Here is a 12,657-nt window from a genome sequence, read left to right as displayed (position 1 = left end):
CTTGGAAGTCTCATTCACAACTATAGCATGTCAGTATTGAAGTCTGAAACACACACGATGGACAAGCACCTATTTTCCTCCAAAACCTGATGTTGTGACCAGTGCATGGAGCATTCAGACTTGTGTAGAATAGCAGCAGTCAATCTTGTGTGAGTTGTATTTGATTTCATGCCTATGATGCCTAAAGATTTTTGCTTTTTATACATTTTTCATGTATTTGTAGCTTTGCAGACTGTTAATACGCGTTTATATAGCTCCTGGTATTTTTCCTACCCTTTCTCTTAGATTTTAGAGTCATAAGCTAACCCTTTTAACATTCCTGACATTCTCTTGAGTCTTATTCCCAAGAAGAGAACCTCTAACAAGGACATTTTGTTTTGCAACCAGAATCTGAGGAGACATCACAAGAAAATAGGGCAAAGAAGCCCCTGGACCAGCTCCAAGGGGCTGACCCAGGGGTGGGTGTTTCTGTATGTTCTCAAAGCACATCTCATGCACACACCCCCACCACACACACCTGGCCCCCACATGAAAACAGCCACTGAAGAACAATGCAAGGATTCAACAGCAATAACAAGTTCTGATAATGCATTTTCCTGCTTCTCCACACAGCACTGCTGTATTGGAGAGGCACTCTACACTCCCTCCACACCAGAGCAAAGGGAAGCTCACCATTCAAAAGTTCTCCCCACAGATTTTTCCATTGAGGAAAAAAAAAAAAAAAAAAAAGAAAGAAGTAGAAAACATAGTGGTCATTATTTGTTTATTTGAATAAATAGTACAACTGTCAAAACCCATGCATAAACACTCCTGCTGTGAATTTTAGCAAACATAGCATTGCATTGTAACTTGCTTACAGTACACAACTCTTATCACTAAGATGGATGTCTTCAACATATGACAAGTCCAGAATTTTATCTGCAAGGCTGGTTTTTAGTAGTTAGAAATCCAGAGTAAACACTGTTAAAAACAGTAGAAAAGACTTAAAAAATACATTGATACTGAAAGCACTGGGGGCATGGGGAAGAGGGGTAAGAAATCCTAAAAGTTTTAAAATTATTTTAAAAAATCTGCCACTGTCGGTTTTTCATCTTGAAAAAGAGAATGCAGCTGAGGACTATCTGAGTTTCTTCTGATGCATCTAAAAGTCAAGTTGTATGGACTGGAAAAGACAGACATTCATTAAGCACTTACAAATGCAGGAGCTTTAAAGCTGCACAGCCTTCAGCATTCCAGATGAACTTCAACAGGATTCAGACTGGTACCCATACATAAAACCCCAGTAACACAAAGACATCATGAATAACATTTTTAACACTGATTCAGCTTTCTGAGAGGCAAAGAATTATGGTGCATGTGTCACCGAAAGGCATGACAAAAGCAGGCATTCAGAGAAGCTTTACCTACATGGCTCCTCCTAGAAACTGGGCTGATTGGGATGAAGCTACACTTCAGTTCAATCTGCCCTGCTCACAACTCTGATTAACAATAAAGACAGTGTCTACAGAACAGTGAGCTGGCTAGACAGCCAGGAGCCAAGGAATGAAAAAAGTATTTTCCCTGTGCAACATCTACCACCAAACAAGACCACAACAGAACAGGCTGTGACACCCACCCCCAGCCTGACCCAGGCAGCAGCCCCCCCTGACAGGGATATTAACAGAAGGAATGCTAAAGGAGACCCATGGTTGTAGCAAGGGGACCAGAAACACATAATTCAACAATACAGACACTCTTTTATAACCTGTCATAACCTGCTCATGTGCCCTGAAGATGCCAGCTGTAGGATCCCAGCTCAGAAACAGCCATTCCCCCTTCCAAGGCCAAATCACCCTCACCAATCTCTTCGTTTTATCTTCTGATTGATTTTGATATTAATACTGCTTGCAATTTCAAAAACCAGACTCTCAGGAGGTCTTTCCCAGCCACTCAGAGAATATAAAGAGAGCTGGCACTTCCTCGTCACCTGAAGGGAGGGGGGTGAATGACAACTCTTTAACAGACTTGCTTCCTGCAAATAACCCTGCATTAAACTAAAAGTTTGAGAGACCTTTCAGTTCAGTGACCTTCCAGTTTCATGATACCTTTATTTCTCAGCACAAAAGTTAGACCAGTTTCATTCACCTGCCAGGAGAGCTGTCCCACCAGGCTTTAGCATCTGTGCAAGTCTCTTCTATTGGTGCTGTGGTGGAGTTCAGCGGCCTCATCTGAACTTCACATCCACTTGTTCCAGGTTCAGTATAAACAGTGAGAGGTTAGCTCCTTCCTAAAGTACAGGCAAGCAAAGATTCCCCAGAGAGCCTTGCAGAGCAGAGGAGATCTGAATTTTTCATGCAAAGAAAAGGCAACTTCCTTCCATCTTTTTTTTTAGAGGTGTGAGGGGAGGTGACCCAAGTAATCCAAATACTGGAACTCAGAATCCAAAAATACAAACTAAATAAGCAGAAGCTCATTTCTCTCCCTTTGAGATGAAACAAATGTTTGAGAAGGGAAGGAGAAACATCCCATTTGTAAAATTATACCATTCAAATAGCATGTTTCCTCTTGAACCTGCACTCAAAGGCAAATAATGTTTGGTGTAAGAAATCTATTTTTAGGGAAAGAAGATGCTGACTTACAACAGGACTCAAGGGAGCCCATGGAGCAGAGCAATTCTACCTGCTCTTCTTCAGGGCACTCTGCTTAGTGTTTCACCCAAAGGAATGGCTGCCCATAAAACAGAAGTTGCTGCTGTGAACATAAAAGCAGCAATCAAATCTCTCCTCTCTGTGCTCGAAGGAAAAGTGTGATATTGAACGCATATTCCACAAATCATTTACTCCGGAAATGCCAATCCCATTTCCTCCACAAAGCTCTCCTCAAAAATCCACTCAGATGGCTCCTGTTCCAGCACAGCCCCCAGCACGCAGCGCTGCACCACCCACATCAGCAGGCAGGAGCAGTTCCACACATGAGACCAAACTCATCATTCCCCCATTAGTTTCAGAAGGACTGGGGGAAATGCACTAATCCAACCTGTGCCTATGTGATCAGCTCCTGACCAACCTGACTGAAGCTGCCTGCTTAACGGGTGACAGTGGCCCTAGCAACCAAATTTCTTCTAGATAAGAGATTAAATAAAAACTAGACATCAAAAGATTAGTTGGTCATCCCATTGCAAGACTTACTCTGTGTAAACACTGAATGGAAGTAACACTGAGCAGAATGAGGTGAACACAAAAACTGAAGCTTTTGCCATTAGCTTCAGACAGAGCCTGTAATTCCCCTCAGCCCAACCCACCCAACAGAACACACAAAATCTTATTTAATAGAAAAGGCTCAGCTTCTAAACAAATTCCAATGCTGATTTTCTATTGTTAACACTTAAGGCTGGAAAACCATTAAATGCCAGTTGCAACCAAGGAGTATGCAAAAGAAAGTCTTCTGCAGAAGCAAAGAGGCTCGAGACACAAAGGGAAGGTCTCATGTTTTCCCTACTTATAAAGTAGTTAGTGGTGTATTTCCTTCCTCAAAAGAACATTTGTGGATTATAGCAAACAACTGATCCATCTGGTAAAAGTGTGAAATACCTACACGTTTTCAAGTGACCTAGAGAATACACATGCATCATTTTTAGTGGGATTGTCTTACAAACAGCTACAGAGAGAACACATCAACTGTAGGAAGAATGCATGAAGTACATAGCATAAGGCACAATGGGAGCATGCAGAGGGCGTGTTTATTGTAACTTCTGTCTGAGGAGGTTGAAGGATGAAGAGACCTCAGCAGCTTTCAGCATCACTCAACGTTCTTGTACTTCGTGAAAAGGTTGTACAGAACCCTGAGGGTAGACTTCAGGTCCAAGTTGACAACATCTGTGGAAGAAAAGGAGAAATCCTTATTTTGCATTTTGTTTTCCCCTTGTTTGTCCTGACAGGAACAGAAGTCCCCACATCTCTGAGCTACTGGAATCAGGAATAAAAAAAAAAAAAATCCACAGAGTTCTGATCTCCCAAAGACAAGCCTTTTAAATGCCCTGCATGATGCACTTCGAAACAGCTTTACTATCAATCACAGCTAACTTCTCTCTGGGGAAAGTAATTCCCCCTCAGCTAAAATTGGCTACAGAGAAATCAGTAGAGATCAGCAGAGAAATCAATCTCTGCTTCTGCCAGAGACCTGGGATAAAGGCTTTGGGAAATACTCCTGATGACTTTCCTGGCCATGGAAGGAGTGAACAAGCAGTCACACACCTCATGAGGTACTGAACCACAGCAGTGCAATGATACAGTCCATGAACTAACAAAGCCTGAATCCTTAGCAGACTCCAAGCTTTTGATTATTTAATATCCCTCCTTATCATGCCAGGCCAGGGAACAGGTCTGGAACAGCTCTCAAGAAAAAGCTTTCCTGTTAGCACCTCTCCACCTATACTATAATAAAATGCCAAGAATGCAGGGATTCTTGGGGGAGGCACAGCACAGAGAAAGCTGAAGAGGTAGAAAGAAAGCTTGGATATATCATGTAAGAAATGAGGAGGAAGAAGTAAAAAATATACAGTGAACAATAATATATGGAAACAGAAGTAAGGAAGAACAGACAAAAAAATCATCAAAATTCCTAGGAAGACAGCAAACTGTTAACAGATCAAGTGCAATTAAGGTGAGGTGCAAGGGAAACCCCTACTGCCTGCTTTGAAGAATCATTGCCAGGACCTCTCCACCCCTCCCCTCCCACCCCACAGTGGATACCACTCTAACCCCCACACTTCATCTGGTACATCCAGCGATCTTTCAAACATTCTTTCTACCGCTTTTTTCCTGTATTATTTTACATATTTCATTTATGATTTTCAATTTGCATTTGCAGAAGAATCTTCTCCTGCCCCAAAGAAAGATCCTAATTGCTGTGAAGTCATACACCCTGGAAAAAGAAATGTCCTATATGGATAACTAAATACAAAGCAGGCTTCTGATTTTTCCAGGTATCATGGAAAGTTGCTTACTACCACAGAATTTTCAGTAAGTCAACAGCCAGAATCAGCACTGGTTCCTGTGTAACAAGAGAGTTTCCTCAGAGATGGATTTAAAATGTAAAGTTAGCCACGGGAAACCACACTTTGCAAGGGCCATGCATTTCTAAAGCTGGGAAACCAAGGCAAATACCGGGGGATGAGACCACCATCAAGAGATTTGTCCCACCGATGCTGGCAGTCACTTCTGTTTGCTAAACAAATAAACTCACAGCGCTGGCACTATGAAAAGGCCAAGAAAGCTGGCCCAGTCAGCTCTCTAGGGGTCAGAGATCCACAGCATGTATTTGCCCCACTCCTCCCAACTGACTCTCTCTGTCTCATGCCATCCATTTCCAGTTTCTCACTGAAGGCAGGATGGGTCCCTTCCCTGGGCCACTGTAAACTCCCTCTCAGCTGACACGGCCCAAAGTGGTCAAGTCTTGCAAGGTTCAGACTCTGCCCCATCACAAAAATAAATAATGGACCCAGCTTCTTCATTCAGTGGTGCGATGACAAGTAACTTTTGGGCCAGAAGAAACTACTGTGGCCACAAGGTCTGATCTGATGTACAACAGACTTTACCTTGAAAAGCCTGCATTGAGCTTACAATTAAAACACAATCTTAACACTGCATGTTTTCTTAATTTTCTTTTTGTTTTCACATCTTCCAGTGGTGGAAATTTCACCTCCATTCCTTGACAATGCAGACCAATGGTTAATAACCACTGCTGCAAAATTTATACTGTAATTCCCATTTGCCATTTTCCTAAGTTCCAGACCTTGTTATGTCTTTGACTGCTGCATTAAAGAGTACAGAGTGTGAAATGCATCCTCCCTGTGTGGGCAATTGCAGTGTTCCTTATTGATCAGTGTCTAACAGGCATTTCCAAGAATAAGCATATTCTCAGCCTCCTGTTTCTTATCATAAGATAAAACATGCACAGCCATAACATTATCAACAACAGCTAATAAAATGCTAACTGAAAGTGGCCATACACTCTAAAAGTAGTTTAAAATAATCCATTAATTTCAAACTTTCACACTCCAAAACAACCTCATTAGAAGATACACCAAATTAATACACCACAACGTAGTTCTGCTGCAATGACTCAGCACCAAGTTCTGCTGCTGGCCCAATCTACTGAATTTGGCTGGAAGAACAAGAGAGGAGGAGATGACCTGTATGGTCCTATTTTTGTTTACACCTGTACACAGACACGCTACAAGACTTAACAAGAGGTCCTTCTTGCAAGCACTGCAGAAAGCACAGGCTATAGGGATAAAAATTATGTTTTGCTCTAGACAACATTTTTCCTTAAATCCTGCAACTAATTAAACTGGTTGGACAGCCAGGCCCACCACCTCAAATCCTGGGGGTAGTTTTGGGAACCTCATGTCAAAAAAGACATTGAGGGGGTGGAGCACATCCAGAGAAGGGAAAGGAGCTGGGGAAGGGGCTGGAGCAGCAGGAGGGGCTGAGGGAGCTGGGAAAGGGGCTCAGCCTGGAGCAAAGGAGGCTCAGGGGGGACCTTGTGGCTCTGCACAACTCCCTGACAGGAGGGGGCAGCCAGGGGGGATCAGGCTCTGCTCCCAGGGAACAAGGGACAGGAGGAAAAGAAATGGCCTCAAGCTGTACCAGGGGAGGTTTAGATTGGGTACTGGGAAAATTTCTTCAGCAAAAGGGTTGTCAAGCATCAAAACAGGCTGCCATGGGAAGTGGTGCAGTCCCCATCCCTGGAGGAGTTTAAAAGCTGTGTAGATGTGGCACTTGGGGATGTGGCTTAGTGGTGAACACGATGGTGCTGGGTTAATGGTTGAACTCAATGATCTTAGAGGTCTTTTCCAACCTTAACAATTCTATGATTCTAATTCAAGAGGCATTTACTACCCAGTTCATGCTGTGGATTCACATGACAGGTTTCCCAGCCTATTGATGAACAAACAATGGATCAGAGTACGGCATTAACAGAGCACAACTATACACAGAATTTTTTTGCAGAGCTTCAGATTCTCTGTCACAATGAATTACTGTTCTGTGAAACATGTATTACATGACTGCCAAGATCTTAAAATGACACTACAGTGACAAGCCATTCCCAAGATGTGACTGTCCTCTCCAAGGGAGCAGTTTTTTAAGAGCCACAGCCAGTTTTGCAGGTAGTTCCAGCCACACAGACACCACATGAGCACACTCACTCCAACAGCTGGGAACTGCTGCCGGGAATGGCCACACATAGGGACGGGGAAGGAAAACACACAAGAAATTGTATATCCTGCAGCACCAAAAAGCAAAAAAAGAAAGCCATACAAGGTAATTTGCTCTCCAGCCAAATTAATTAATTATTACATTTTCAATCAGTAAAACACTTAAAAGCATGTTTTGCTGTTTATTGAATCTACACAAGCAAACGAAAGATCTGCTGTAGTGTTTTACCATTCATGATAGCGTAAGGAAAGGTAAGCCTTCTGGAAAGGTAACCTCTTCTTGTTTTCATCATTCTTTTCAGTATTTTCAGCATTCTTCAGGAGCACTTGTCATCCCCCAGTTTACAACAACAGTACTGACAGGATATATAAGCCATTTAATACTATCTTTAGCCTTTTCTCCCCCTCTAACAAACAGGGGAGCTGGTTATAATCTATTTACTATCACCACTTTGTCTCATTTTAGGTCAGGCCAAACATTACTTGGAGGCTCCTCATTTTCCTTTGTTGTGCAGAAGCTTTTAACACATACATAGTCTGTAACACCAGGAATAAAAATTGCTCATTTAGCAGTCATAAAGTTTTAATTCCTCTTTTTATCCCTAGTGTAAGGAACAATGCAGACCTCATCAATAATTAAAGTTCAGAGACTTTAAAGGGAAATTTCAAGTTTTTACACTTTTTAGTTCTGACGCCCGCATCCACATAAATCAAGGTAATTTGCTACTGATTCTCCTAAAAAAAAATCCCTGAAGCCTTCCAGTTATCTGTCACTGAAATCTGATCACAGGAGTCCAGACTAGCACCAGCTGTAAGAATTACAAGAATTAGACCACGAAAAGCTTTCTGCTTGGATTGGTATTGAAAGCACCAGCTGAATTTATAATGTAGCACTGAACAGCTCCTGAATGACTCACTAAAGCTCCACCTGGACACCTCAGTGAATCTGCTCCAGACAAGAAGCACGGGTAGGATATACCCCAGGCACAGACAGTGAATCCTTTGGAAAACTGTCAAGGGGCCCATTCACAGCTCCACTTTGTGGTACTATTGCTACTTCAAATGGAATTGCACTTTGATGACTTTATACACAGTTCAAAGCCACGTGGCACATCCATACCTTCAGGGCGAGCTTTTGGCTTCTTCAGGCCTCCATCTTGCATCAGCTCAAAAGCAAAAGAAACATTATGCACCTGAAAGAGGTAAAGTGTTTAGAATATCTGAGTTGTATAGGCAACAAAAACCTTCAATCAAATTTTTTAGACGCTTTATTCTCTGCGTACTTGATAATTCTATTTAAATCAATATTAAACATTTACATGTTTAAGCATGGCAGAAAGTAAATACGAGCCACTAAGAAATGAAAGCCTGTATCATAATAGGGCAAATACTCACTTTTTGATACAAAGTAATAAAAGACTTCCAGATATTCAAGTGTAAAAATGGGATTGGGTCCCACAGGGACCAAGAAACCCCATTAAACCCCAGTCTCAGCCTCTACAGCAGAGGCCAGAGAGCTCCCAGTAACAATTAAAACAGAGCTGCATTTTTTATCTCTTGCCTGTCCCCAAGTTCAACAACAAGACATCACTGCCATCCAGGCAACAAGGAATGTAACAGAAACAAGCAGAGATGACAAATACACCTGGCCAAGTAAGAAAGAGGAAATGAGGACACCACACAGAATTATTTTCAAACAACATTAGTCTTTTCTGTGTCATTATCAGCTGCGCAGCAAGCAACATCAACATCCTATCATGAAGGATCCAGGCTGCTTGCTTTGTGCTAATCTCTTATTCTCATGGTGCTCTGGCTTCCTCTACTTGAAAATAGAGACAAAAATCAAATTGAGTTTGTCTAATGAAGTAAATGCTTTATAAAGTGCTTGGTGGGGGCAGTTCCTGGGCAGGCTGTGCAAAGAACCTGCAAAACAAGCTACACACAACTGTACATAAAGAGCTTCTGAATAAGCCCCCACAGACCACACAGGAGCATAAATTCAGAGGAAAGAAAATGGACAAAAAGAAAAAGTGAAAGTAGGTGTCTTCATTTAATCTCTCCTCTGAGGAGCAAAAATTATGATTTAAAGAGATCTGCATAGCCGATTTCTTGTCCACACTCACTGAAATTTAGGCAAGGTAATCAGCATTATGAATTCTGTGCAGTTTTGTTACTGCACATGACAGTTCTGGAGATACCTAGCTTATTACTCAGGAGTTTATTAATCTCTTTTACCTGCTGCAGTTCCTCCTCATTCATTGTGACAAAACCAATCACTTTCAACGTGGTATTTTTTTCCCCCCAAAACACAGAGCTTTCCTCTTCTTCTTCAATTTACAAATTCTCATTCCTCAAGGCAAAGTCTCCACACAAAACCACAACATGATTTCAGGAATACTGGGTAATCTTTATGAATTCCAACCATTAATAATCAAATTGTAACCAAACAGATGCTAGCTGCAGCTCAGCACCCTGCATTTCTACAAGGGCAAAAATTCAAGATAATGGGATAAAGCAGCAAGAGAAAGCTATAAAGGGTGTCAGGTGTAGTAGATAACCATCCCTCCCAGAGATGTACCTTTGCTGAGGGGCTGACACAACAATCTGTGTGGAAGCCATTATGAAAACTGCATTTTAAACAGCGCTCACCTTACAAAACATTCTATCTTTTAACTTTAGCCAGTGTTTCCACTCCTGACCTAGCCCCTCTCCTGCTGCAGCTCAGCCACCACAAAACTTGTCCTCTGCACAGCAGAACCTGGCAGAATAAAAAGCAGGGGGTACATGCAGGAGTGCAGCAGGTTGAGGCTCAGGGCATTCTGATAAAGACCAAATACACACAGATGCACGTGCAGGTCTGGGAACAACTGCAGACAGAGGCAAACTTTTGGTGATGACATAAAAACACAGCCTAAACACTTTTCTCATCATTAACACAAGGAGGGACATAGGACAATGGAGCAAGTGTGGGGTTGAGAGCAAGAGACCTACACACACAAACACTTCAGGCAGTACTACGATCTAAAAATTACTTTGATTATGCAAAGTACTGTACAGTACAGAGCACTCATTATTCTGTTTATTCATCCTGGATATTCATGAACTTCATGTGTTGTTTGATGCCAGTAACAGAATACCTTTCTTCCTCAACTATGGGGAATTTACCCATTTATTTCACAAACAATTTTTAGTGGTTTTAACCATCGAGTGCCACAGCCAGTGCCTCTTTGCTACAGCTCCTGAAGAGACTACCCCAGGTGCTGTTTCACCTGGCACAAGGAGAAAGGATGCAACAATTGGAAAAAATATCATGTGATAATAATGCAGAAAGAACATAACCTGGAGTTTCTACCCACCTTTTGATCAAAACTTTCAGGTGTTAAGTAGAAGTTGTGAAGTGGAACAAAATAGTCTTCAAGGAGACCCATGAGCAAAACCAAGTAAACACCATCTGCAAACTAAAGAGAAATACGAGGAGAAAGCATCTGTTTGTACATCAGCATTCATAAACAAGGAGAACAAAGAATGCCTGGCCCAAATTACATATTTTGATTTATTTTTTTGCTAGCATGAAAAGTGTGAGATGGTTCAGGAGTCTGTTCTTGCTTCCCTCATGTTCATTTAGTTGCTTGAGGAACCTTGCCAACTTCACTACAGTAGTTAAAAAACCCCAAACTTCCTGGGAATCATGTTTGCACATTATATACACCCCCAGCCCGACAATTACAGTAACCTGGTCATTTCAATCACAATCTCTCTTAAATCATGCATGTTAGACATTCGAATCTGCCCTTAATCAAAATCTAATCAAAATCTGAAAATAGGTCTCCCCTGTCACACGTAGGGAGTTGAATTTCATAAAAGATTTTTCTTCCCCCATGTCAAAATAAATTGTTTATGGTTTCAGCAAATATTAAATAAAATCCTACGCATTTTCAGCCATCCTATTCAGTGTTCCTATCAGACCAGATGGCTACTGACTGGCTAAGGGGGATAATGTTACGCAGTTCTAAGACTTCTCACTTGAGATCCTGATATGGCACATGTGATATCCTCTAGAAAATAAATTCTTGGGTATCTCTAAGGCATGAAGCAACAATTTCTTGTGACAAATCAGGTCCAGTCACCCATTTATTTCAGCAAAGCAGTAAAATAGCAGTGAATGAATGACTGGTATTATACTAATCCAGGCTCAAATGAATTACCCATACTCCTGGTATAATTCTCTGGATGCTGTAGTTATTTTTTTGCTGAGACAATAAGATAACCATCTCTCACAGCTCAGTAAACTCTGGAAAGAAGATCTGCTTCTGCTTAGCCAAGCCCACATCTGAAAATTTGCAATTTACACAGATTACATACAAGATGACAAAGCCTCCTACCTGGGTTTCCAACTCTGTTACTTCCAAATTCAGTTTATTCAAGTGTTTGTTCACAAAGGTGATCAGAGACTATTGAAAAAAAACCAGCAGAAACAGCGATGTGAGACACTACACTCAGTGTCAATGTGAAAGTGTTAACCTAACCATTAAAGACATTTTTAAAAACATAATATGATGTGTGGTGCCTGCTTTTGCACAGCTAAGTAGACAGAACTGATGTTTTTGTTGCACCAGATGCCAGAACTCAGCAGATGGTGCTGTTACATGCAGCTTTCCTAGCACATGAAGCAAACTTTAGTGTCCTGGGAAAAGGCTGTGATGACATTGGTGCCCGAAGATGAAGGGAGCAGTAGGTGCATCCACTGTCCCCACTAATTTTTTCAGATGCTTGAAGAAGGTATCAACAGCACGGTGTTGTCCACACAACTCTTCCTGGAGGGATGTGTGCAGCCAGCACACAGATTACAGTCAGGATGTAGCCCAGGTCTGGGATTTCTATTCCAGATGCAAGATCCTGCCACTACAAACCAGATCTGTGCTAATGGATTGAAGCACAGAGATCTGTCAGCCCACTTACACCACTGCCAGAAGGGACACAGAGCTGCGTGTTACCACTTTCATTGTGTGGAAAGAGTCAAGTTAGTTCTTTATCCACTTAAAAACACTTTCCTAAAAGACATTTCAGACTGGAAAGATAAAAATCTTCCCAAGACTTCAAAGCATTATTTTAAATGCACACATTGTCTATTTCATAGAAGGGGAAGGGACAATTTACAGCAGTGATCTTCACATACTACTCTCCTAAGAAGCAGCTTAACAGCCAGGCTGGAACTATCTGATGGAACTACATGGAGTCTCTCACATATTCCCCCAAAGCAGCAAGAGCTGGCAGAGAGAGATAAACAGCTACATTACCCCTCTGCTCTAACACAAAGAGCCATGTCAAAAATATGTCTGGATGGACACGTTGTGCAATGATGCTCAGCCTTAAGGACAAACCAAGGGAACACAAGAATAAGTGCTGAGCAGAAGAGCCCTGGATAAAAGCAGCTCTTCTGTAAAAGCTCTATATTCAGC

The 12,657-nt window shown here is 41.8% G+C and overlaps 1 protein-coding gene across 2 annotated transcripts in view; it reads right to left on the bottom strand.

The window, feature by feature from the left end:
* Positions 1-746: 746 nt before the first annotated feature.
* PARVB (parvin beta) overlaps positions 747-12,657 on the bottom strand; it is a 56,137-nt gene continuing 44,226 nt past the window's right edge. For both annotated transcript variants that reach the window (XM_039571066.1, XM_010410260.4), the window contains exons 10-13: positions 11,581-11,649; positions 10,555-10,656; positions 8,319-8,391; positions 747-3,854 (exon numbers count right to left, since the gene is read on the bottom strand). In XM_039571066.1, coding sequence (XP_039427000.1) covers positions 3,778-3,854; positions 8,319-8,391; positions 10,555-10,656; positions 11,581-11,649 — 321 coding nt within the window. In that variant the 3' untranslated portion in view covers positions 747-3,777. The remainder of the gene's footprint in view (positions 3,855-8,318; positions 8,392-10,554; positions 10,657-11,580; positions 11,650-12,657) is intronic.

Source organism: Corvus cornix, chromosome 1A (genome assembly GCF_000738735.6).
Source record: "Corvus cornix cornix isolate S_Up_H32 chromosome 1A, ASM73873v5, whole genome shotgun sequence".
In the NCBI taxonomy this organism is placed as follows: Eukaryota; Metazoa; Chordata; class Aves; order Passeriformes; family Corvidae; genus Corvus; species Corvus cornix.
Note: the sequence above shows the minus strand (reverse complement) of the source record. Positions and strands in the feature narration are given on the sequence as shown.